The 26,785-nt window shown below is 38.2% G+C and overlaps 1 protein-coding gene across 5 annotated transcripts in view; it reads left to right on the top strand.

Annotated features, from left to right (window-relative positions):
• LOC126091907 (focal adhesion kinase 1) overlaps positions 1–26,785 on the top strand; it is a 752,716-nt gene that overhangs the window by 678,029 nt on the left and 47,902 nt on the right. For all 5 annotated transcript variants that reach the window (XM_049907213.1, XM_049907212.1, XM_049907215.1 and 2 more), the window contains 2 exons: positions 12,802–12,981; positions 20,608–20,787. In XM_049907213.1, the coding sequence (XP_049763170.1) occupies positions 12,802–12,981; positions 20,608–20,787 (360 nt within the window). The remainder of the gene's footprint in view (positions 1–12,801; positions 12,982–20,607; positions 20,788–26,785) is intronic.

Genomic DNA, 26,785 nt, shown 5'->3' with positions numbered 1-26,785 from the left:
CGCGATAAATGCAAGCTAAGTAAGGAGCCAATGCAGTAGAGCACTCTCTGTAAAACCGAATTGGAATCCCATCAGGACCTGGCAGTTTATTTATTTTCAACTCATTCAGCTGCTTCACAACCCCAGAGATGTCTTAGCACTATGTCCTCCATACGGGAATCTGTACGAGACTCAAATGGCGGTATGTTTGTACGATCCTCCTGTGTGAAAGATTTCTCAAATGCAAAATTTAAAATTTCAGCTTTCGTTTTACTGTCTTCCGCTGCCAGGCCAGACTGATCAGTGAGTGACTGGATGGAAGCCTTCGACTCGCTTACCGATTTTAAGTAAGACCAGAATTTCCTTGGGTTTTCAGTAAGATCTTTTGCTAAGGTATGACGGTGGTAGTGGTTGTATGCTTTGCGCATCGCTCTTTTTACAGCAGCACGAATCTCTACCAACTTTTGCCTGTCCTCATTCTCCCGATCTTTCTTGTACCGTGAGTGCAACTGTCTTTGCTTCCTGAGCATTCTGCGAATTGCGCTGTTAAACCACAGTGGGTCTTTTCCGTCCGTAACCCACTTTTTTGGCACATACTTCTACAATGCATGATTAACAATGTGTTTTAAATTTGCCCATAATTCTTCCACGTCCATTGTACTGGAAGTAAATGAAGACGATTCATTTACTAAGTGGGATGCTAACAACTGCTTATGTGCTCTTTCTAGTAAGAATACTCTCGTAGCCTTCTTGACTGACTTTTTAACTTTTGTAACCATAGTCATTATGACATCATCATGATCACTAATCCCTGTTTCAACACTGACACCGTCGATGAGGTCTGGTCTGTTCATGGCTACCAGATCTAAAATATTTCTGTTATGTCTTGGCTGTTGATTTAGCTGCTCAAGACAGTTTTTGGATAATGTGTTCAAAAGTAATTCACATGACGGCTTGTCTGTACCACCTGTAATGAATCCATAGACATCCCAGTCTATACTAGGTACGTTGAAGTCGCCTCTGACTAATATAGCATGATCCAGGTACTTCTGCAATACAGAGTGTATACTCCCTTTGAATGATTCTAGAACAGTCATGGTGGAATCTGGTGACCGGTAGTAACACCCAACAATTAACTTTATTTCTCCTAGCCCTGTTAAACGTGACCAGATAACTTCACAATCACACTCTACTTTGACCTCAGTAGACACAATATTTTTGTCAACTGCATTGAAGACACCACCTCCTACAGTGTCTAATCTGTCTTTCCGATACACGTTCCAACCCTCACTAAATATTTCAGAACTTCCTATCTCAGGGTTCAGAGCCGCACACTTCCTGGAGGGCAGTAAATTCAGGAACTTTATTCCGAACAATCTGAAAATTTACTGCTAACATCTTGATAGCTGAAGTGTCTTTACACTGAGCGCGTCCTGATCTCCCTGCCTGCACATCGACTGGTGAGTGTTCTTCAGGACACCTCGCACTACTGCCTAGCCTAAGAAAACCCCATGTGCACGCCACAAGTACTCTGCTACCCGAGTAGCTGTAAGGGGCTCCATCATCCGCCTAACGTTGGAGCTCCCGATAACCAGCAAGCCTTTGCCCTCGTGTGCCTGCTCAGGCCCTGCTGAAGGAGTGGCCACCTGCCCACTGACACGATGAATGGGCAAGGCCAGCTGGCCAGCCTCCACATATGTTGGAGCATATGATGAACAACAGGCTTACCTGGTTTGTAAAGTTCAGACTGCTCTAAACACTTCCAATGTGAGCTAATGAGATATCATTTTAACCTGATCCTGCAGGAGACAGCTATCCATCAGGCTACCCTGTGCAAGCTGCTGTTTGAAAATGATCTGCAACATTGTTTGGAGTATTTCATAAACTGAGTTAAGAAAGTCATATTTTCTATATTTCTCTATTGCATCGGTTTCTGATGTACAAGATGCATTTACATTCCTCCTGTACAAAAAATGTAGAATTATGTTCCAAGCATACGAGATTTGGTGGTATTTGTTAGCCTTATTTATGACACAAAGCTTATGTCAAAGTGCTCTGTACATTATGAGTATGTTTGTGAGACAGTAAGTGGATATGAGTACAATTCTATGGCAATATGGTTACCATTTAAAATATTTTAAGCACATATAATATTTATAAGAGCACTGATAACTTCACTGTTGAGTACCCTACACAAACAAATTGACCAGCTATCTGTTGAAAGTAAGGATGAAATTTCCTCAGACTGCAATTAAATGATCTTCAACATTTATTTTATTTCATTTTCTTGCTTTATTTTATTTATTTTTCATTCTAACATGATTAATTTTTAGGCTATTAGCCCCATCTTCACATGTACCTGTTCTCACTAAACAACTGCAATAAGCTAGTGCATACATCACACATTCCATTACTGTTGATTAAGCTAGATGGTTAGAAGCTAAAATCAAATATGTTGTTCCCCTTTGTTTAGCCTGTAACCGTTTATGAAGCATAAACCATTATTTTATTTTATTTCTGTGTCTCTTTGAATAAAATGTTAACCTGTTCAATTATAAGGTCACGTACACATGCATCAATGGATGATGTTATTAGGGATTCTGAACAAATAAAACTTCATATGGACATGTGGCCTATTCTGAATTATTTCTGAGGCAGAGCACATTTAATATCATATTTGTAAGCTCCTTCTTGAAAAACTTGGAAACTGCACCCTCCAGCAAAAATCTATCTCATAACAAAATTAAACTACATTAAACTTCCTACAGAAAAGGACCTATTCATTTTTTTCTTTAGAACCCATAATCTGTGTGAGGAGAGTACAAGAATATTGAGAATCTCACATGACATGCATGCGTTGCAGCTTAGGTAGGATTTTTAGGCCAGTTTGAGGTAGTTTCCCGACTTGATGGACCACGAGTGAACCATATGAAACTGTTTGCCTTGATTTCCTCTACGATACTGCGGTACATTGTAAACAATGACAATGTTTGAATAAGACAGAAAATAAATGACAATGTACATTAAATGTGTTCTATCTCGGAAGGCATTTAGGATAGGGCATATCTCCATATGAAGTTTTTGTTCAGAATCACTAATTCTGTCTTGCCTGAAAGCATGCGCCTTTCCTCCTGACTCATACTGTCGTATGAATTGGATAATATCACTGTATAAGTATTTCTTGCCTATGACTATGTGAAACTGTAATTTTACATACATTTTGTCTTCAGCATTAAGGCATTAGCTAATCTCACTATTGCAGAAGGTCAAGGAATTTGTAACACATAATATTAATAGTAATGCAACGTATAATGTATGCAGTGGCTTACTGTAATTCACTAATGTACAAAGGTACAGCTGAAGATGATGACAGTAGCGTCGAAACTGATCGTGTTAAAAAGAAATTGACGATCATTTAATTGGAGTCTGAGACAAATTCATCCTTACTTCCAACTTATGGTACTGTTACTCTGGCAACAATGGAAAGTTTAAATAGGGCAACTATTTTTTTTTAACATAAATGGGTTTCTAAAGGCGTGTATTGTGAATCAATTATAAGCAAATTCAGACAGTGTTTGAATGTTTATTATGGCCACTAATAAGATTTGGATTCATAGTTGTGTTGTTAGCAAATTTTTAATTTTTAAAATGCTTTCAATATCTTGGTACATTAGTTATCTAGGACAGAAGCAGCAGTGCATCAGGTATCGAGCTTTGTGGAATTCAATAGTTTATCTCTCTCCCACCACCCCCTATACCCTCTTCTCTCATTCCAAATGGTAAGTTTAATTTTACTCCTTTGTTGTGTTGCAAAGACAGAACCCCTCTAATGTTTCTGATGTGGCATTGGTAATATGTTATCCCAGTTTTCTAATGTTTCATTTTACGATGTACAGAAAGACCTTGCAAGCTCAGAAATAAGAAAAAAATTAAAATTGCAATTTTCTCACTCACTCAAAACTCCATTTTTGAGATGAAATACTGCTATCTATGTAGAAAAGCCCAGTTGGAAGGTGTACTGAGAAGTTACTACAAGTTGTTGTGAGTGTGTATTGCATTTTAAAGTTCTTCCAAAAACCACTGATGAAACAGTGACAAGTGACAAGGATATAAAATTGGACATTACTCGCTTATCTGGTTATCAATAACTCGGGTTCAGACAATAACTAGGAAAAAACAAAACATTTATGTACAATATGTAGTAACTCTCCAATGTTCAAAATCATAGTTAGTGTCAAATTGCCTAACAAAGCTCGAAAGGACACAGCATTTAAAAACTGCTCAAATAATATACATAGATCTGTATTCTGAGACTTGAGTTTGTTTCTTGTATATGTAGCCACATAGTCTTTCCTGTTACTAGTTCTAGAATTATATGATACTATCTTATAACATTCGACATATATTTTCTAAATTTCTCATACATTTTGTTGATATCAGACAATTAATTAAAATTACAAAACATATATTTATTCACACTAATAGATTACTTTACAAAGTGAAAACCTGTGTAGTACAATGATACAGGAGTTTTGTTTTCTTATGCATCATATGATCATGGCTCTTGGACTTAAAAGATACTCAGACCTTTGACATATGACATTATTTATTGACGTTTCAAAAATAAAAGATGAACTTTAGAAAGATACTGTGTTGCCAGTGACCAAAAGAAAATGGATACCATAACAGTAAAATTATGAAATTTGTTTAGGGTGTTTTATAGAATGTCAGAAAAATATTGGAAGTAATATTTCAGGTAAAGAAATTACAAAGATTGAGTGCAGTGACTACTAATTTCATACACTAATCAGAGTGAAAAAAAGAACTCCTTCAATCAAAGCATAAGAACCAACTAAAGTGATGCAATAAACAGGTAATTGTGTATGAAATTGTAGCGATTGTTGAAGAAATAATTATGTCAGGTACAAGTGGTGAGATGCTTTTATTTCCCTCTAATTTCTTCTTTTACTGTTAGTCTCATTCCTTGTGCTCCTTTGATATCAGGGACATGTTGTTAATTGGAAAATGAGGTGACTAAAAGCAGGAATTACAAAATGAGCTCTTGAAAAAGCAAAGAAAGAAATGAAGAATTAGCAGCTTAATATTTACAGTGTAGCAATAAATTTATAAAGCTGTATCAAGTTTGAAGGTACTATGCTCAACTATTAAATTGATTTCATTTCTCGTTTTGCAGCAGGAAAATAATAATAATAATAATAATAATAATAATAATAATAATAATAATACCATGAATAGTTTCCTGTTCCATAAATTTTCTGATTACTCAGTGTCTTGCCTTCTAACTTTGGCGCTCCTCAGAAGATCTTAAACGATATGGTTTTGTGCTTTGATACCTGCCTATTATTATAAGATTTGTAATATAATGTTTTTAATTGTATGAGGATTGTAAAAGGACAGACATTTAGCTACAATTATTTAAATTAAGAATAAAATCAAGCAATAGAAAATTAAGGATGGAACATTGACAGTATTATGAAAAGGATAGATTGCTGTTCGCCATATAGAGGGCATGCTGAGTTGCAGACAGTCACAGCAAAAAAACTGCTATACATGGAATTTCAGCCCAAAAGCCTTCTCTGTTGTAGAAAAAACACACACACTTTCATGCAAGCACAAAACACACACACACACACACACACACACACACACACGATCATTGTCACACACACACACACACACACACACACACACACACACACACACACACACACACACATGATCATTGTCTCTGGCAACAGAGCCCGAACTGCTGCTGATGTGAGAAGTAATCATGCCAAGTCTCTCCAGTCACTTAACTACCTCACACATTTCCACCATCTGGCCACAGAGGAACATTCCCTCATTACTCGGTACCCATCAGGACTGGAGCAACTGAATTACATTCTTCACCAGGGTTTTGGCAATCTCTCTCTCTCTCTCTCTCTCTCTCTCTCTCTCTCTCTCTCTCTCTCTCTGCCTTGAAATGAGGAATATCCTACCCACTATCCTTCTCACCCCTTCGCCCTCCTAAGTGTTATTCCCGTCACCCATCGAACCTACACAATATCATTGTCCATCCCTGCTCCACCCCTGCTCCCATCGATCATATCCCTGTAAGAGATCTACATTCAGAACCTGTCCCATGCATCCTCTCACCACCACCTGCTCCAGTCCAGTCACCAGCACCACTTATCTTACCAAAGGCAGGACTACCTGCGAAAGCAGTCAAGTGATCTACAGCCTAAGTAGCAACCATTGTTCTGTGTCCTGCTAGGGCATGGCAACCAACAAGCTTTCTGTCTGTATGAATGACCACTGGCAAAGTGTGACCAAGAGATAACTGGACCACCCAGTTGCTGAACTAGCTGCCCAACACAATGTACTCCACTTCAGTGACTGCTTCAGAGTCTGTGCCATTTGGACCCTTCCTACGAACACCAGCTTTTGTGAATTGTGTGGGTGGGAACTCTCACTGCGATACATCCTATGTTCCCAAATCCCCTGGTCTCAACCTTCATTTGTCCCTGTCCTTCACCCACCTATTTAATGAACAATGTAAGAGCATATGGACTATCAGACCAATTGTGTGATTGGATTGAATAATTCCTAGATAACACAACGCAGCTTGTCATTCTCAGTGGAGAGAAGTCTTCTGAAGTAAGAGTGATTTCAAGTGTGCTGCAGGGGAGTGTCGTAGGACCATTGCTATTCACAATATACATAAATGACCTTGTGGATAACATCGGAAGTTCACTGAGGCTTTTTACGGATGATGCTGTGGTATATCGAGAGGTTGTAACAATGGAAAATTGTACTGAAATGCAGGAGGATCTGCAACAAATTGACGCATCAGGGAATGGCAATTGAATCTCAATTTAGACAAGTGTAATGTGCTGCAAATACATAGAAAGAAAGATCCTTTATCATTTAGCTACAATATAGCAGGTTAGCAACTGGAAACAGTTAATTCCATAAATTATCTGGGAGTAGGCATTAGGAGTGATTTAAAATGGAATGATCATATAAAGTCGATCGTTGGTAAAGCAGATGCCAGAATGAGATTCATTGGAAGAATCCTAAGGAAGTACAATCCGAAAACGAAGTAGGTTAATCGCCCACTGCCTGAGTACTGCTCAGCAGTGTGGGATCCGTACCAGATAGGGTTGATAGAGGAGATACAGAAGATCCAACGGTGAGAAGTGCACTTCGTTACAGGATGATTTAGTAATCGCGAAAGCATTACGGAGATGATAGATAAACTGCAGTGGAAGACTCTGCAGGAGAGGCACTCAGTAGCTCGGTACAGGCTTTTGTTTAAGTTTCGATAACATACCTTCACCGATGAGTCAAGCAGTATATTGCTCCCTCCTACGTGTATCTCGCGAAGAGACCATGAGAATAAAATCAGAGAGATTAGAGCCCACACAGAGGCATACCGACAACCTTTCTTTCCACAAACAATACGAGACTGGAATAGAATGGAGAACCGATAAGAGATTCTCAAAGTACCCTCTGTCACACACCGTCAGGTGGCTTGTGGAATATGGGTGTAGATGTAGATGTAGATATTCCCTTCACAGCTCCCACTCCAGCACTACACAGCCTTCTAGTCCACCAATGAACCAACTAGTCTCTTTCTTTTTCCCCCCTCCTCTCCTTCTCTCCTTTTGTGCTCCCCTCCTTTCCACTCCCCTTTCCCTGCCTCAAACCTCCAAACTAAACCTAGCTGTGCTGCTCTCTCCCCACCTCATTCCTGTACACTCCCACAAGCAGCACTACACCATCCCCACCCCTACCCTGCGCTATCCCTCCCCCTCCCTGCCTCAGCTTCCTCCTGAACCCTACCCCCCAAATTGCTTCTCCCGCCAGGTGCAGTTGCTCCCAGTCTGGCCTCTGTGGCCAGAGACAGTGGTCATGTGTGTGTGAGATGTTCTTGCAAGAACATACGTGTGTTTTCTACAGTAGAGAAGGTCTTTCAGCTGAAAGTTCCATGTATAGCAGCCTTTTTGTGTGCCTGTCTGTGACTCAGCATCTCCTTTATGTGGTGAGTAGCAATATATCCTTTTCTTAAATTAAAAGTAGTTAATAATACACTGTTGTATAGCTAATTCAGAAAGCCGCACTTAGTTGTTGACGAAAATGAAATGTGTTCTTTGTGAAAGGTAGAATGAAGTTTTCCTTTGAAAATTTCCAGAATTCAGTGTAAGGATTGTTTTGGGCAGAAAGTTTGTACTACAACTTGCAACAAAGTTAGCCAGCTTTCAGGCTTGTATCTCTGCTGGTGTTGCATTGATTGACATAGAAATTCTATTAATTGTCTGGGATGAAATTGGTTATTGGGTTTGTGGGTGCTGTGTGGAACACTGTACTCAGATTGCACTTTTTTAGTTTGTAAAAAAGAGCTTGTGTAGTTTCCATTTTATCAATACCACTTTCAGTGTAATCTAATACCCTACAGATCAGTAATTATTTCTTAGTTTGAAAGCATCATTTTGATTTGCCACATACTCTCACTACTGTAATTCTGATGTTTTAAACTGGAGGACCAGGTTTGAAGCTGTTTGAGCTGCTCTGTACTTCCACATTTCCCTATGTTTTGTGTAGATATGCCATGGCTAGCTTTCTGCAAGACAGACATCTATTGATATATTTTTCAGAGATAAATTTTCAAATATGAAGAAGTGCTCATGTACTGTGTTTCGTCTGTGTGTGCTTACTTTAAAGATAAGTCAAACTGTTTTGACTGTCAGTGCTTTGTTATAATTATTTTACAATTTAATTAAATATTAAATTAAAATGTGTATTTCCCAAGAACACTGTCATGATATCTTTTTGTATTATTTGCTAACATAAGAATGAACCAGGAAAGAAACCTAACACCAGGATGACCAAAGAACTACTGTTTCCTTTCCTTTCCCTTTTTACCTCCTCGAGCTAGAAGTGACTGCAACACCACTACACTCCACGCCTGCCTGGTTTTAAGTATGCAGCATGGAGTGTTGCATTGAGGCCTGCGCATGTGAGTGCCGCTATGCCCACTTTTTGAACCTAGCAGGCAAGTACTGGCACACAGTTTGTACCTTGTTGTGATTCTGCATTTCTCAGCTAGATTTTATTTCAGCATCTATTTCCTTCTTCTATGACATTAATTTGGGCTATTTTACTTTACATGCAACAATTATCTTTGTGAAGTTGGAATCCCTTCTTTTTGTAGTTCATTTCCATTTTGTATACAAATATGTGCTTTCCAATAAGCTTCATTCAAATGCATATCACTTTGTCCCAGTGATTTAGACCCCTCTACTAGAATCTTCTTCAGGAGTCTTTTGGTGCTCCCAGTTGGTTGAATAGTGTTGAAAATGTATTGTATCCACTTACAAAAGGAAGTATTTTCTGTGTGCTTAATCAGTTAACAACCAAAGTGACACTTACTCATTTAGGAGAAGTTCAGCCAGTTTTGTATGACAGATGAGTATGTGGAGTAAGTTTGGTTCTGTTGTGCACTTTGATACTGAATTAGAACAGCTAAAGATGGGTATGTTGCTGTCTTGTGTTTCAACAGTTATTCAGGAGAACTTGTTTTTGTCTACCTTCCTTGTTTAAATGACAATGAGTTCCTTTGTGGATGTTAAAGCTCTGTACTGAAGATGTAATAGTAACAAAGCTCTCAAAAATGTTCAGTGAACAAGCTACAGGGTCTCGCTGGTATTTGTATCATGGATGTGTCAATCCACATTGGCAGTTTGTTACTAGATCAAGGCAGTTTAAATTTTGAAACACGTGTCTTGTAATGGTGTTTTGAGCAGAATGACATAGAAATTGTATAAAGTGCATATTTAAACCATCAACTGCTTCTATTTTAAACCCAAATATCAACTGGTTTCAGTCTTGGACCAGCTTCATGGATAAGAGTTAAAATGGTTGAAGCCACCATATTACATTAGTCATTACTTAAAATGTGTAGTGCATGCCATGAATGTCAATATACAACACAGGACTTTCAGAAGCAAACATATGAATACTAAATGTATTAGAAATGTAATAGAAATTGCTACATTCAAAAAGTGCCACTCCTATCATATAGATTAGATTATGACATAACAGAACAGTCTCTATGATGTGATACATAGTCCTTATTTTTTAGAAGACACGTGACTAGCTGGAAAAAAAGACCTCTCTGTTTAAGCATGTCAGTTAGCAATTTGAAATGGCATTGCATTCCAGTACATTATCAACATTTAGATGTATTTCATGGGTAAACAGTTTCAACATGCATAAAGCATATTAATTAGGTCATCATCAAAAGCTTCATAGATGCTTTACTGCCAACAATTAGGACATTGCCCAGGAAGCAAAGAACATTTGGACTCAGGGAGTTAGTTCTGCATCTCTCTAATGAATATTTGTATGAAAGAGATCTTGACTTTGCCAGTGTATAGACAGCAGATAGTGTTCTGTGAAGTATTAGATAAAAGCAGCAGCTGAGTAGTGGTGTTTTTATATCGTCAGTGTGGATGATTGGCACTAGTCATAGTTTGTTGTAAGTGTACTATATAGAATAAGCCAGCAGTGGTTGGCTGTGCCTGTCAATGTGTAACTCAAGTCATTCCAAATCTCTGAAGGTTACTCCTTTGTGATGGAATTTATGGAAGATGATTTGTGACATCAACTGATGAATGAAAAGAAACAGAATATGTTGTAGACAGAGTACATGTCCCCTCCTCCTCCCCTCAGGATTTTGCGACAGTGTATGCCTGTGTGCTGCTTCGTATATTGTGAGGCTGAGAAGTGCAGGAATCATTAGTATTTATTGAAATTGCTTGATATAGCACTATTTTAAGCTCACAGTAAGTATCTGAAGCCTTCCCACTTGAAATGTAATCTCAGAAGGCAGTATTATGCACTATTGCAGAGTATCAGCTTGGCATGATACTGTGTCTCACTGGTAGCATGGCATTGACTGAACAGCATGTATATTTTAACTTTATTATTGTGTTTATGTCAATTTTGTTTCATTTTCTCTTATAGTTATTTCTTAAGTTCAAATTTTTGCATGTTTTACAATATGAGTTTAAACTTTTTCACTGTTACATATGTTTTAGTTGTGTTCTTTGTTTGCATGTTGCCTGTTTGACATATTTGTATATTTTAAGTAGTGGAAAATATTTTAGTGGTTCTGAAATAGATCTATGTGATGTTGTGAGTTTAGTTTAGTTTTCAAAATTTCATGTGTCTAACATACATTTCCTCATAATAAACAATGATGAACTGATCAGTGTTGAAAAATTGTCAGTTCTGATAGGCCAAAATTTTGAATTGTGTCATGTTGATTTAATTACAAAATGTGTGTTACTGTGTTTGGTGTTGTGTTAGATGTTGCACTAATTGTTTTTCTCTCCCACGTAACCTAATGTGGCAATATTCTTGTCCAATGTGGCAAAATTCTTGTTTGTATATGTTTAGATTGTAATGTGAAAGTTGTGCACTTTAAATGTAGTTTTGTTTATTTCAGTACCTAACTAGGAGATATTGGGCCATTTAACATACTCTTTTCGATTTACAAGACACAATTGTATATTGCTACTATATAGAGCAAAAGTTAAAAGTAAATGTAATGAGGTGTTGAATGGAGGATACTGAATACTATAGTTGGCTATTCAATTCCTTGCTGATGTAAACAGTGACCTGGATGTTTTGTGGCTGACTGACTGAAGGTCTCCATATATCACTCTCAGACTATCAGTGTTAGATACAATTGTTGCAATGACTTACAGGAGTATTATCAAGAAGTGATTGGAAGGAATTGTATTCAACAATAATGTTTGCAGTATAAACTTTTTTTTGTAGTTCACTGATTTATAAAATGATATTACCAGTCCTCATTGTGCTAGCAATCATCTTCAAACCATAAAATATTGTTACAGAGTAAACAATTATTACTCTCTGTAAAGGTATTTTATGATATGAAAATGATTGGTAGCACAATCAAGTCTACTCATATCATTTTATAAACTCATGATCTAGAAAGTTTATATTACAAATTAAGATTACTTTCCCACATCGCTTAATGGTGTTTGGTTCTGCTGTGAGTGAAACCAAATGGCTAAGGCTGACATTCAGCCTCTAATGTTTTAGTTACGCAAGTGTCTCCCCATAACTTCTCAGTGCCTTACCTGTACTCCAGTGAAGAGCCACTTTCATTAATTATGATATTTCAGTTTGCTCCTATCAGTCACTAAGCAAAGTGGCACAATCATTAGCTGCGGCAGTGATCTTACATTCCTGCGTGACCGTCCAGGTTTAGGTGCAGTTATTCCACCACTGCCTTTAATTACTTAAAGAAAGTGCAGCGGTGGCTACTTTGAATAGTACACAGCTGATTTGGTTCCCCATTGTCGCCAAAACTAAAACAGTGTTTGGCTTGCAATGACCTTGTTATGGACAGGGAATTAAAGATTAATATTGGTTTCTTTCAAGTGCAGTTGTGACTGCATACATTTTCAGTAATGTACTTCATTCTAAGCAACAGGATGTAGTAATTTATGCAACACTAAAGCCATAAAATTTTGAAGTTACGTCTGGCATATGAATGAAGTGGTCCATAACAAATTACTGAGCTGTGCAGGCCACTAGCAGTTATTGCCTGCATGTATATATTGATATAACTGAGTTTGGAATATGCATTGTTTTCCAGTATTCAGTCATTAAAAGAAATAAAAAAATCTTCAAAATATGATACTTTGTAAGTAATCACTGTAACAGTTAGATTTAGTGAGTTGGACCGACCCTCATTTCTTGTACCTTCTTTTACACAAACAACAGCAACAGCAGCAGCTCTACGGAGACACTGCTGTGATATCGGCAGATGGCCAGGATTCTGCCATCAGTGACGGCGACGGCTCACTGGAACTGGAGCGCAGGATGCTGGAAGCGCGGCTCAGGCAGCAGCAGCAGCAGTCAGAGGAGGACAGCCGCTGGTTGCAGGAGGAGGAGACAAACCTGGTCAGTAGGCTGCAGTCAGTTGGTGAGAGTGAGTGAGTGCTGGAACTTTTTCACACCAGGCTTTAGGAATCTAATTTGGGTCTTGTTCTTCATTGTCATATGTAGTTAACACATCTTGGATAATCTCATTATCACTCATCAGCTGACAATTTTCATTTTCAAATAACCAGTCATTTACATAGCTAACAGACAGTGTTTCAGAATCATTTGAACAGTTATTGTCAATTGTCTCTTGGAGCTGTATGATTCCCTTGTCTTTAAAACATTTTATGTGCTCTTTTAATAAATGAAGATCTGGCCATAGTTTGCCCAGTACAGATACTAAAACTTTAGTTGAAACACTTTCCCAAGCCCAAGCAAGGTTGTAAACAACATCTTTAACATAATGATTGCTAATTACACTATAGGCTTCTTTGGAATGAACCTTAACTGTCTGGATAATATTCTGATCCATAGGTTGTAGCGAAGGTGCTACATTTGGGGGAAGAAACAGGGGAAGAACATCTCTTTTATCAAACCATATTAGGATTCAAGTTCATTTTCATCGACTTCAGTTCATTGGTAGAATTTTAGGAAAATGTGGTTCATCTGTAAAGGAGGCAGAATATGGGACACTGATGCGACCTATGCTCGAGTACCATTCAAGTGTCTGGGATCTGCACCAGGTAGGATTGAATGAGGACATGAAAGCAATTGAGAAGCAAACTGCTGAATTAGTTACCGGTAGGTTCAATCAAGACGTAAGTGTTACAGAGTTGCTTGGAGGCTCAACTGGGAGTCCCTGGATGGAAGGCAACTTTCAAATACTACCGAGAAAATTTAGAGAACTGGTAATTCAAGCTGACTGCCGCTAACATAAATTGCGCGCAAGAACAATGAATATAATATATGAGACACTAGAGCTCATATGGAGCCATATAGACAATTGCTTTTCCTTCTCTCTTTTACTATGTAGAACAGGAAATGATGTGACTCGTAGTGGTGTGAGGTGTTCTCCACTGTCCGCTGTATGATGGCTTGTAGAGTATCCGGAGCAGCTATCCAACACCAACAAGGCTTTCTGAGACAAATTTTGCTTCTTGAGGAACTTTTTGACTGCTGGTATGAACTCCTTGTGAAACCACTCATTGAACGATTCCCGTGTCATCCAAGTTTTCATTTTGGTGTTTATATTTGGCTGGTATATATTTTGCAATTTTAAATGCCCTAGGATTTTTTGATTTTCTTATGACAACTAGCTCAAGTTTTTGAGCTCCACTAGCATTAGTGCATGGCATAAATGTGAGCCTGTCTTCAGACATTTTTCTGCCAGGAGCACATGCCTTTGCTTTGTGGACAAATGTTTTGTTGGGCAAAAGTCTCCAGAACAATCTGCTTTCATCCACGTTGTAAATGTGATCAGGAGAAAGATTTAACTCTTCTAAAGTTTTCTTGAATTTTTGTTTGTATGGCTCTACAGCTTTGAAGTCACAAGAGGGTTTTTCTTGTGTTGTGGTTAGCAAGCGGATATGAAATCTTTTTTTAAATTTATCAAGCCATCTGGTACTTGCACAGAAATCATCTTTTTTCTTAATTTATTTATAGAAAAATTTCGCTTTTTCTTTTGATAAGATCTGAAAATTTAGAGAACTGTGTTCCTGAAGAAAATGTGTACAAAGCGTAAAATGTGGGTACTCACCAGTTTTTCTCACTTTCCTATCACTGCTTTTGCTGTTCAAATAGTGCACAGCACCCTCAGTTTTATCACAATTTTTTTAATCTCATAATTAGTAGCACACCCAACATCATAAAATAAAGCTAAATCATTAATTTTTTCCTTTGTTTAATTTTTAATAATTTCAGATTTTTCAACCAAAGCCAATGTCTTGTGTTTACGCTTTTCACTACCTCCTTGAGACATATTGTAGGAAAGTTACAAAACACTCAATAATACTATCACAGTTAAGTTAAAGAGAGTACTAACTCAGCTGCTGAATGTACCCAATAATCAACAGTTGGTGGGGGACTACGTATTGTTTACTAAACTGATCACTTGAAGTGGCGTCACATGTCCACATCGTGTGATCTTGGCTCATTGTGTCAGACTACTGGACAGATTGTAGAGACTCTATGGTATTCATATGATGTGGGCTATAGACTGAAAGTAATGGCATATGGAATAAACCATGGAAACAGCAATTGAGCAGCATTTCGGCCCTCCACCATCAGAAAAAAGCCATTCACAATTGGTGGGCTAATAAAGGAGAACTAAAAAAAATGAGGAAGATTAAATATGCAAATAGAGGACTGAATGCAAAATGGCCAAAAATAGAAGATTACTGATTGAGAAGGATTCAAGGGTACTATCAAAATGGCACTGTAATTAATACAAAAATGATTCAAATACATGCTTGTAAGCTAGCACTACAGTGGAAATTAACAGACTTTAAGGGTGGAGCTGGTTGTTGCTGCAGGTTTATGAAACATCATGGACTTAGCATGCGAGCTAAAAACAAAATATCTCAGAAAATGCCACAAGAGTATGAAGACTTAATATTATGTTTCCATTGCTTTATTATTCAAGATTGAAAGAAAACCAGTGTGGAACTAAGCCAACTACCTAATGTGGACGAAACTCCTCTGACATTTGATGTGCCAAGTAACAGAACTGTTGCCATGAAAGGTGCTAAAACTGTAACTACCAAAACAAGTGGACATGAAAAAAATGTACTACACTGTTGTCCTTTCATGTTGTGCTAATGGTACTAAACTTAATCCAATCATCAGGTTCAAGCACAAAACAGTGCCAAAACCTTCTGAAATACTGCCAGTTGTTGTTGTTGTTGTTGTTCACATACATGACAAGAGGTGAATGGACAATGCTGGTGTGAAATTATGGATTACCAAAGTGTGGGAGAGAAGGAAAAATGCTGAATTGAAGAAGAGTTCTCTTCTCATGCTCTGCCAGTTTAGTAGTCATCTGAAAAAATCCATGAAAAAGAAACTGACACAGGGAAATACAGAGCTTGCTGTTATTCCAGAGGAACTTACTTCACAACAGTAACGTCTTGATGTCTCAATAAATAAACCATTTAAGATGTATATGAGAGAGGAATCGAACAAATGGATGATGGATGGAACGCAGCATGAATTCATGCTGAAGGGAGCTTTAAAGTGACCTACAGTCAAAGAAGTGTGTCAGTTGGTAAAACAGGTATGGTCAAGAGTGTGAGAAGACATTATTGTTAAATCTTTCAAGAAATGCTCTCACTGGCAGAAAAGACCATCTTATATATGAAGAGGACAACGATGGCGATGGAGAGGAAGAAGAAGAAGAAGAAGAAAGTTTAGATGATGATTTTCAGAGATTTTAAAGGTCAGTTCAGTTTTATAAACTAATGTTTTTAGTCTGGCTTTGCAGTCTAATAATAAAAATTGTAAAAATGTTATTTTAAAAAATGCTTAAAAATAAGGTGCACCTTTAGTCTTTAGCATCTTGCAGTCCATAAAATATTGTAGCAAAATTGAACTTGCCAATGTTTAATTTAATTATCAACAGTGCTGATCAAGTCTATTTTCTAGATGTTGCAGTGTTGTAATTGTGTGTGCAAATGCTAAAATATCAGTTTGGAGATTCACTTCCTGCCAATATGTATTCCACTCTTGACCACAGATTCTGTTAATATCTTCCTGAAATCTGCAGGAATATTCTCAGTTTCACCGTTAAATACGACTGAAAATAGCCCGTCACCTTATCTAACTCCTGTCTTACTTTAATTTGTATTTATCATTTCCAAGCCAAAATTTCTGATAGTGTAATGACATTTCAGATTTTGTGTTTCTCGCTGTGTCAGATAAATGCTTTTTTAGTTCTTTACTCCAATATGAACTTCAGATTGTTGATTTGTTTTGCAAAGGGTTAATCTCTCTTCAACTCTGCTTGATATTATCTTAATTCTCTGCCAGAGAAAACATTTTGAAAACTGCAGGTAGTAAGGATATTGTCTTGACAAAATCTCGAGCTTTCATCTGGTTGGCTGCATTGAAATTGTTTTGATGAGGGTCTCTCTCATCAAGTTCTGGTGAAGCATTAAGATTAGTAGAGTGACCCATGTACATATACCTAAACGGCAGCTATCTCACCCCAATTCCTCCTTCCCTCCACCTCCCACCTGGCATGGGGTTTGGCATCCCATGGTGGGAGACAAACTTGCTCAGAATCAAAAAGTGTCAGTTGCTGGATGCGGCCTCATTGTGTAGCTGCTAGTGCAGGGTTCCACACTGAAGTAATATGTAGCTTGCATCCCTGCTGACAAGATTATTGTGGAGCCTTATCTCAATCGATTTTTTAATAATGCTCTCCAAAAAGTCAACTAACTCAACACAACATTTTTTTTTCTTCAAATTTATTTCCTTTGATGAGGCTGCATTCTGCCACTGCTGACTTACCAAGGCCCAAACTTAATCGGACCACACTGTGTTCAAAGATAACGGTACTGTGTTTGCCTGATGTACTGGAGGACACACTCACAAGTATGGTATAGACACACACACACACACACACACACACACACACACACACACACAAGGTATTTACAGTTGCAATTTTTCCTTTACTGAGCCAAGCTTGTCCTTTACCAAGCCAAGCACACCTTTTGTATTTTTTGGTGGACAGAAGATGGCTTTGGTGTTGTTTTCCAAGGATTCTCACAATTTTGGCTGGAAGAGGTCCAATATGGGGGAGAAATGTGAGTTTCTCTTTCTCTACCTCTTCTTCAGAGTTGGCTGTATCATTTGCTTTCTTCAGTGCAGGTTAATTTCCTCTTTTTGCACCCATTTTGGTGAAATACATCTTTTAGGTGTTTTAGCTCAACTGGGAGACTGACTTTGTCACAAATAGCACATGCCTTGTGAACTGGAGTTGTACCCTAGGACATGCAGTCTACAGAAAGAAACCCACACAAATCTGTACTTCATGCAACGATCTTATCATCATCCAGCTCAGTAGTACACTATTGTAACAGCTCTAGTACATAGGGCATGTGCCATTTGTGACAAAGACAGCCTCCTAATTGAGCTGCAACACTTCAAAGATATATTCCATCAAAATATGTACAGTGAAGTGCAGATTAAACACACACTTAGGAAAACGAGTGACACAGCCATCCGCAAAGAAGAGAGAGAGCAAGAGATGCTCATATTTATCCTCTGTATTGGGCCTCCTTCAGACAATATCACAAGAACCTTCAGAAAAAACAACATCCAAACCATCTCTCAACTGTCATAAAATACAAAAGGTGTGCTTGTCTCAGCAAAGGACAAACTACAAGTAGCCCAGTGTATATGGTATCCCTCAAGAGTGTGACCTCCCATAAATAAGGTAAACAAAACTCTCTTTCTTGTAATGCTGCAAGGGACAAACTAGATGGATATGTCTGAGGCACAAAGATAAATCAGCAGTGGTGTTATACAGCCTCAATGAGAAACGTACATTCAAATTTCAGAAAACAAAAATGTGACAAGCTAGTTGTTTTTGGGAGAGCATTATTAAAGTCTTAATGGAATAGTTTTCCCAAGATAATATGCTCTACAGCAGGGGCAGTCAACCCTTTTTACCTGCTACACTCTTAGTGAAGTGTCAACTACTCTGTTAGTAGAAAAATTTTCTAACCACCCACCTGTTCCACAGTAACAGTAATTCACAAAGTAGAGTAGCAACTTTACCTTTCTAAAATTTATAAAGTAGAGTTACAGCAAGTTAAAACATATAATAGTAATTAATTACCATACACATTATGTCAAAATTCTATGAGAACCTAATGAATATATTTTTAAAACCCCCACCACATACTGCCCACCATGATAGCTGAAATGCCCTCTATGGGCAATGGGGACCCGGTTGACTGCCACTGACCTACAGGGGTGAGGGCTACCAGCTAAGTTTGCCATGGCAGCCTGCACAAACAGCTAAACACCCAGTCCACACACAGCAGTTGACACTTCACAATTCCGAGCCAAGAGTTGAATCCGGTGCTCTATTTCCCACCACAGCATGCCTACCCCTGCACAAATGGGATGGAGGTTGGGGAGAGGCAGCTTCCAGTTACATCTAGGTGTGTGTGTGTGTGTGTGTGTGTGTGTGTGTGTGTGTGTGTGATCTTGACACTTTGCCAGAAGATGATGAGTGTGTCATTCATTGATACATCATGGAATTCCATCCAGATGGAAGCCCCAGAAGATTCCATCAGCAGTATATTCCAGAGAAGTCTACGTTCTCATACAAAATATACTTTTATTATTGCTGACATCTATTTTGTCATTTCCTTGTATAGTAAGCAGCTCAGTACTATTTTTCAGGCATTTGGGATCTGTTCTTTTTGTCTAATACCTTCTCATTACTTTAACAAGTGCCAACTGTCTGCTGTGTTTCCACTGTATTCATTTATTGACAATAGTGGCAATGTTATGAACCCATATTATTAATTTTGAGGAAGACACCACCACAACATGCCACCACTCCTGGTGTTTTTGCCTGCAACTGTGAAATGGCACTACTCCTGCAGTGGTCTGCGTCATTATGACATGTCAGTCTGTTTTATTCCTTTGGCTTCGAAGTTAAGAAGTTTCTAGAAAGGGTCATCTGATATTCCTTGATTTGCTAATAATGACCTTTCAATGAAAATTAATTAAAATTTCCGTAAATAAAACACTTCAGTCTCCCACTTTCCCCATTTGATGTCTCTCACCCTCCCCACTCCTGTCATTCAGTCATTACATCAGCTTAATCACACCCGTGTAATGTGCCAACAGCAGCAGGGAGATTCAATCATGTGCACACGCAAACAGTTGAATTGAAATGCCTAGCTGATAGTGTACCAACAAAAATAATCATTTTTTGAAGACATAATGTAATTGGATTGATAAAAAAAATCTACTTACCATGTGGTAACAGCAGAAAACACATATAAAGGTATTGAGATTGGCAAGCTTTTGGAACCAGTGGCTCCTCCTCCTGGCAGAAGGGTTGAAGGTGAAGGAAGACGGGCGAAGGAAAAACACTGGTGGGGTTTACGAAAAGGGGAGAGTTCTTAATAGTTGCCCAGAACCCTGGGTCAGGAGAGACATCTTGTTACAGTATCATTGTGTCATTTTTGAGGAGGACAATGCTTGTCGGCACACGGCACGTGTCTCTATGAACTTTTTGCATGACGTTGAGATACCCTCCTAGCCAACAAGATCCCCAGATCCATCCTTGATAGAACATGTGCAAGGCCAGCTCGGACATCAGCTCCATCCCGTAGTGGCAGCCAGGATACTGAGGACCAGTTACAATTGTTGGGGGCTAGTTTGCCTCAGAGAGGAGACAATGGCCTTTGTGTCACTTGTCCCAGCTGAATCAGTGCATGCACCCAGACCAGTGGGGAAGCAATGCCATTCTGATAAGTGGGTTCATACTACCAAGTTATTTGTAAATTAGAATTGATTTTGCAGTCACTGAAATAACACCACCTATCCTCTCAACCTGTGAAGTTTCCTTCTGTTTCCTCCTCCCCTTTTGGGTACTTCACTTTTTTGTTAAGGTAGTGAGTGTGGAAATGTATATTATATTGGTGAAGAATTTCAGAATGAATAACTTCTAAATTCCAGAAAAAGCGGCTTCCTTCAACAGCTTCGGTCAGTGTGTCGTCAGAGCCGGACGAGTGCCCGGATGGTCCAGCCACTGCTGCTGGGACACCTGAGAGGTCAAACACTCCCTGTGGCAGTGGGGGCAGTACGAAGACGGGATCGTTGCACGCAGAGGAGCCTCAGAGGGTCATTGTTGTCAAGGTCAGCATAGAAACTGTAGTGCTGTGTGAAGATACCTGTTATCAGTTATTAGAGATTTGGGGGAAACTGTTGCTGTATTGCTTGAGGAAAATGGTGACACAAAACCCAAAGAACAATGAAGCTGACGTTGAGATTATTTGAATAAAGGAATAATTCAAAAAAATTTATTCATGAGTAAATTATCCATAAATAAAGGAATTATTCTTCATTGTAAATACAAAAAAATTGTTATTGAATATTTTTTATCTTTAACTAAACTAAAGAATAATGTAAAATAACACCGCATTCCCTTTGTTTACTTCTTGGTCTGCACTCTCTTGTGTATACTCAATGTTTTTCCTGTGGCTCAGTGCAGTTTTTGTTTGATAAATAATTCTTTCACTTTTGGCAAAGATTGATTACTATGAAAAATGCCTAGATGCATCATAGTTCATGTTAAATTGTTGCTCTGTAACAGGGTGGGTAACTCAGTTCAAATGCCAGGGATAGGCAAAGGCATACGGCCTCTAGTAGGACCAGATTTAATGAAGTACTATAGAGTTCAAATTAATCTTTGGAACGAACATAGGTATACTTACTTTACAGAAAAACAGATGTAACGTAAAAGGTTTCGTGTATGAACTGCCGTGGCAGTTACACTACTGACATGACAAAATTCAACTGACTCTGCATTTGACTGTACTTGCTCTTCTACCACCTCCAGCCAACATGCGGAAGCACACCTAATGGTAACGAATGTTGATGTTGCTGATATAATTATAAAATTCTGTTATGTTTGTAGTACTGGAAACTGAGTGGTAAAGTAAGGACTATGTGGTTGGCAATACAAGGATGAATCAAATATAAACTGGAACTGTGTTTTTATAAGTTTACTTAAGCTTCCATTCATACATATGAACTTGTTTTTCTATATAGGGTGATTCATGTAGATATGCAAATATTTTATGTTATTCTATAAGTAAAACTATAGAAAAAAAGTTCATTTAAACATATGTCCACATATGCTTAGTTATGGAGTTATGGCTAATAAAAGATTTTGCCTGAAATTTAGCAACTTCTCTAATATGAAGCCATCACAAAGCTATAAGTTTTAAGTAAAGCACAATTTCCATTTATTTTGTTGTTATTGTTCTGGTGAATCTAATAAACTATGTCCCTGATTTGCATCTGCGGTAATTTTCCAGAACATCCAGAGAAGCAAAGATTATTATACAAGTAAGTTTGTTTACTTTCCATTAAGAACGTAGAAACGTTAATGTCATTGTTGGCAACCATTAGTGAGTTGTTTCAGTCGTTTCCTAACCTTGAAATGCCTTAGTTTTCTGTATTGTTCAGTGAAAGTACATAATAACAACAGTGTATTTAAGTGAAACCACATATTATCTGACACTTTCATACAGTTTCAGCCAATGTTATTACCACCATTTTTCCAAAATTAAATTCTCTACAACTTCTGTTGAAAACTTTGTGCAATTGTCTGGAATTTAAAAAACAAATTGGGCCAAGTAGTTAATAAATTAAAAATTTTACAAAATTATTCTTTGCTTCTGTAGATGTTATGGAAAACTACTACAGAAACACATCTGGGACATGTTTTATTAGATTCACCAGATCAGTAACAAGAAAATGAATGGAAATCATGCTTTACATTAACCTCGTACAGATTTGGGATGGCTTCATATTAGTAAAGTTGCTAAATTTTACGCAAGATCTTTTACTAGCCGTAACTCCATACCTAACACTTGCGGGCCTAAGTTTATATAAACTTTTTTCTTTAGTTTTACTTGAAGAATAAAATATTAAAATATTTGCATATCTTTGTGAATCACCTTGTATAGTATTCTGAACAGGAAACACATTTTTCTTTGTGGCTAGGTAGTTTCGTTATCCCATGTTTGTAAAACGAACATGACTTTGACAGCAGCCACTTGTGCATAAACTGTTCAACAATGTGATCATCATTAAATCTGTCCCCCCTCCTTTAGTAGTCCAAACAAATGAAAATCACAGGGTAATAAGTCTAGACTGCATGCTTCCCAGTATCATGTTCATGGAGGAAATTGATGAGGACTACTTCAAAATCAAACAAGAGTGTTTTAAGGAACTTCCCCATGGAGAGACAGTTTTTGGCACTGGTGGGTACAGGCTTGCCCTTTTTATGCCATTATACACTGCTTTTTTTTCAATTCTGGGGCGTAATAATGCACCCACATTTTATCCCAAGTCACAGTCCATTGCAAAAAATTTTTCCTTTCAGTTTGATAATGTGTCAGTAGCCACTTGCACGCCTTGAGATGATGAAATTGGTGCTCTGCCATGAGAAGAAAAGGACTTACCTAGTGGACACTTTCCGAAATCCAAGGTTATCAGTAATGATCACCTGAGCACTACCATAGCCCATACCAACCTCAGCAGCAATTTAGGGAACTGTTATTCGCTGATCATCTTCAGTAAGCTGGCTAACAATGTGAATATTCTCCTCAGTCATTCTGATCTTGGGGCAGTATGGCGAGTTGCATTCTCAGCTATTTCTCATCCTCATAAAAACTGCTTTTACTATGCATACATTTGATGAGTCTTTCTCAGGATATTGTCCTCAAACTGTGCTGCAAGTTTTTTTCTACACTCTCTGTTCTGAGAAACTTGATTATAATGCATTGCACAACAGACAGTTGTACCTGTTGCTCTGATATTGTGATTCTGACTAAAAAAATGGTACAAGAATGTTCTAGCTGTGGAGAAGAATCACTGGAGATGAAAGCAACAATGAGCAGAGAGTGCACCACTCTCCAGTGTTTTTTTTTTTTGTTGAAAGGTGTAGAAAACAAAAATTCCAATTTCTATTTAATTCACCATCGTAATTTACATCAACTAGACTTTAAATGTAGGGCTCTGTAGCACTGACATCAAACGCTTCAGATGAAGGTAGTTCATTCAAAAATGATTCACCATTGCCATTGAATTTACTCCATATTTTGTGTCTAGCTGGCACAAAGTGGGGGCATAGGAGCTTGCACACAATTTCTCTCTCTCTCTCTCTCTCTCTCTCTCTCTCTCTCTCTCTCTGTGTGTGTGTGTGTGTGTGTGTGTGTGTGTGTGTGTGTGAATTCCTTGTAGTCTAGCTCCTCAAAGAATTTTTCTGAAAGTTAGTAAATTTCCATTCTCTTTTGTGTGCCTATTGACAACTCAGTGCTTCTGCTATTCAGTGAGTGGTCTTCTTCACGTTTTACTCCTAAATTATTTACATTGTGTTAGAACTTTCCTTACTATAATGTACTGAACATTGTAAATGATAGTATGGCATTAATGACAGGGACAGGCCATCTAGAGTTGTTCGCCTGCCTAGAGCAAGTCTTTGTATTTGAGGCCACTTCAGAGACTTGCGCGTTGAACTTGACACTTAAATTATAGGATTAATAGGGGGCTGTTGACAAGAGGAAATGTTATTTTTATATATTTCTGATTGTGGAGATATATAGCAAGAACATACATGGAGATTATAATGTAATAATGAAATCAGTGATGATGACGATTTTTTTTCCCTTTCTGTCTGTGATTTTTTTGTTATTTTGCTCTTGAAACATTGGAGGTAAAGAGTAAAATCATTAAATTGAGTCATGGATTGTTGTCTTCTGAATAAATGTGTGCTTTACTGTATTCATAGGACAGTGTGCTTCATGAGACGTGGTGTGTATTTATCTACATCTACATCTACATTTATACTCCGCAAGCCACCCAACGGTGTGTGGCGGAGGGCACTTTACGTGCCACTGTCATTACCTCCCTTTCCTGTTCCAGTCGCGTATGGTTCGCGGGAAGAACGACTGTCTGAAAGCCTCTGTGCACGCTCTAATCTCTCTAATTTTACATTCGTGATCTCCTCGGGAGGTATAAGTAGGGGGAAGCAATATATTCGATACCTCATCCAGAAACGCACCCTCTCGAAACCTGGCGAGCAAGCTACACCGCGAAGCAGAGCGCCTCTCTTGCAGAGTCCGCCACTTGAGTTTGTTAAACATCTCCGTAACGCTATCACGGTTACCAAATAACCCTGTGACGAAACGCGCCGCTCTTCTTTGAATCTTCTCTATCACCTCCGTCAACCCGATCTGGTACGGATCCCACACTGATTAGCAATACTCAAGTATAGGTCGAACGAGTGTTTTGTAAGCCACCTCCTTTGTTGATGGACTACATTTTCTAAGGACTCTCCCAATGAATCTCAACCTGGTACCCGCCTTACCAACAATTAATTTTATATGATCATTCCACTTCAAATCGTTCCGCACGCATACTCCCAGATATTTTACAGAAGTAACTGCTACCAGTGTTTGTTCCGCTATCATATAATCAAGAAAGGCAAATTCTTTTTACATAAAAAACCTCAAAACTTAAAAAACTGTCTACATAAACAGTGAAATATGCAATTCAACATCATTAGAGACAGTTGAAGGTCCATGTGACCTTGGGGTCTTTCGCAGTGGTGTACTTCAATAAAATGTTCTCGTCAAGGGTGCCCATACTCAGGGGCAAGGGGGCGTGTTCCCTCTCCCCCATCCCACCACTCTCAGGTAAAGGGAAAAAAAAAATATAGTGTATTCAGGTGTTTTTCTTTCAAGAAAATAGTTTAAAAGTTGGTATATGCAGGCTCTATGAGGCTTGGAACCGGAACTTTTTTATGGCTACTTACAAGTCGCCATTTATCTTCTGAAATATTAAAAATTCCCAACACCCCCCGGGTCCCGCCTCCCCTTTACCGCTTACAAATTATTGTATGGGTGGCTCTACTTCTCAGTTTACAAATCTGTTCACTTTGAATAAGTCATTTTGGCCCTCTCTCAAAGGTTGCGTCTATATAAGCAGAACAATTTTAACTCCTGATGCTGGAGACAGTTATCTAAAGCTTGAGTGTTTTATTCAAAGTGACACAACTAGTAAACCGAGAAAATTTTATTAAAGTAGAAGGTCCAGACAGAAGAGGCTACCCTCAAGAATGCAAGCATCAACTGGCTACTGGACATAAACCTGCCCCTCCCACATGTAGATGACACAGCAGCACCAATTGCAAGTGGAGCTACGATAACATTGACAAAGGAGGAAGCATTGTCATTATACTCAGCAGTATCAGCAGCTACTAAGACAGCAGTAACGACAAGGAATGTAAAATCAGTAGCAACAGAAGATCCAGCATGCAGTGAAGTGGGCTAAAAGAAAAAAGAAGTGGTAATGGCGGCAACAGAGGAGGAATCAACAGTTACAACACAGTAACATTAGAAGCAGAAGAAGAAGAATGCACCAGTGTGAATAAAAGAACAATGTCTTCTTCCCATCAGAAGGATTTTTTAATAGTAGCAAGGAAGAAGAAGTGCCCAAGAGAAGCAACGTTAATTATATAACAGTATTTAACAAAGTGCACCAGTTAGAAACTGAACTGGAATCTGTAGGTAAATTGGTTGTCTGCATTACTGAACACTGGCGCAAAGTAACTGAAACTGAATATATAGTTTTACCTTCTTATCAGTTAGCATGTTTATATGGCAGATCAGTAGAGTGAGGTGGAGACTCGTGCATTTGTGTTAAGATAGGACAAGTTAATTGGTTTTATTTTTTCCCCCTGAGTGAAGACATTTCAAGCTATCAGTAGTAGAGTTAAAAGAACAATTTAAAAAACTTTCTTGTAATATGGGTCCACAGCTTCTATAAATTTTTTAAATGACGTCATCTTGCTCTCAGCCGTAAGTGTTTCATTTTATAAGTGCAGTTTTGGCATTATGCCATTTTCAAGAATCTTCAAAGCATAATACAATGTATTGAGAACAATGTAGAGGGAATAGTTGTTCTTTGATGTGCTTATTACATTGCTATCTCTGCCTAAAATAAACCTATATGTCAAAATCTTGTAAATATATGAATGTCAACAAACTATGAAATTGACACATTGAGTTGCAAGCAGGCACAACAAAAAACTGTTACACATTTAGCTTTTAGCCAAAGCGTT

The sequence above is a fragment of the Schistocerca cancellata genome, chromosome 7 (assembly GCF_023864275.1).
Source record: "Schistocerca cancellata isolate TAMUIC-IGC-003103 chromosome 7, iqSchCanc2.1, whole genome shotgun sequence".
NCBI lineage: Eukaryota > Metazoa > Arthropoda > Insecta > Orthoptera > Acrididae > Schistocerca > Schistocerca cancellata.
This window is presented reverse-complemented; position numbering and strand designations above follow the sequence as displayed.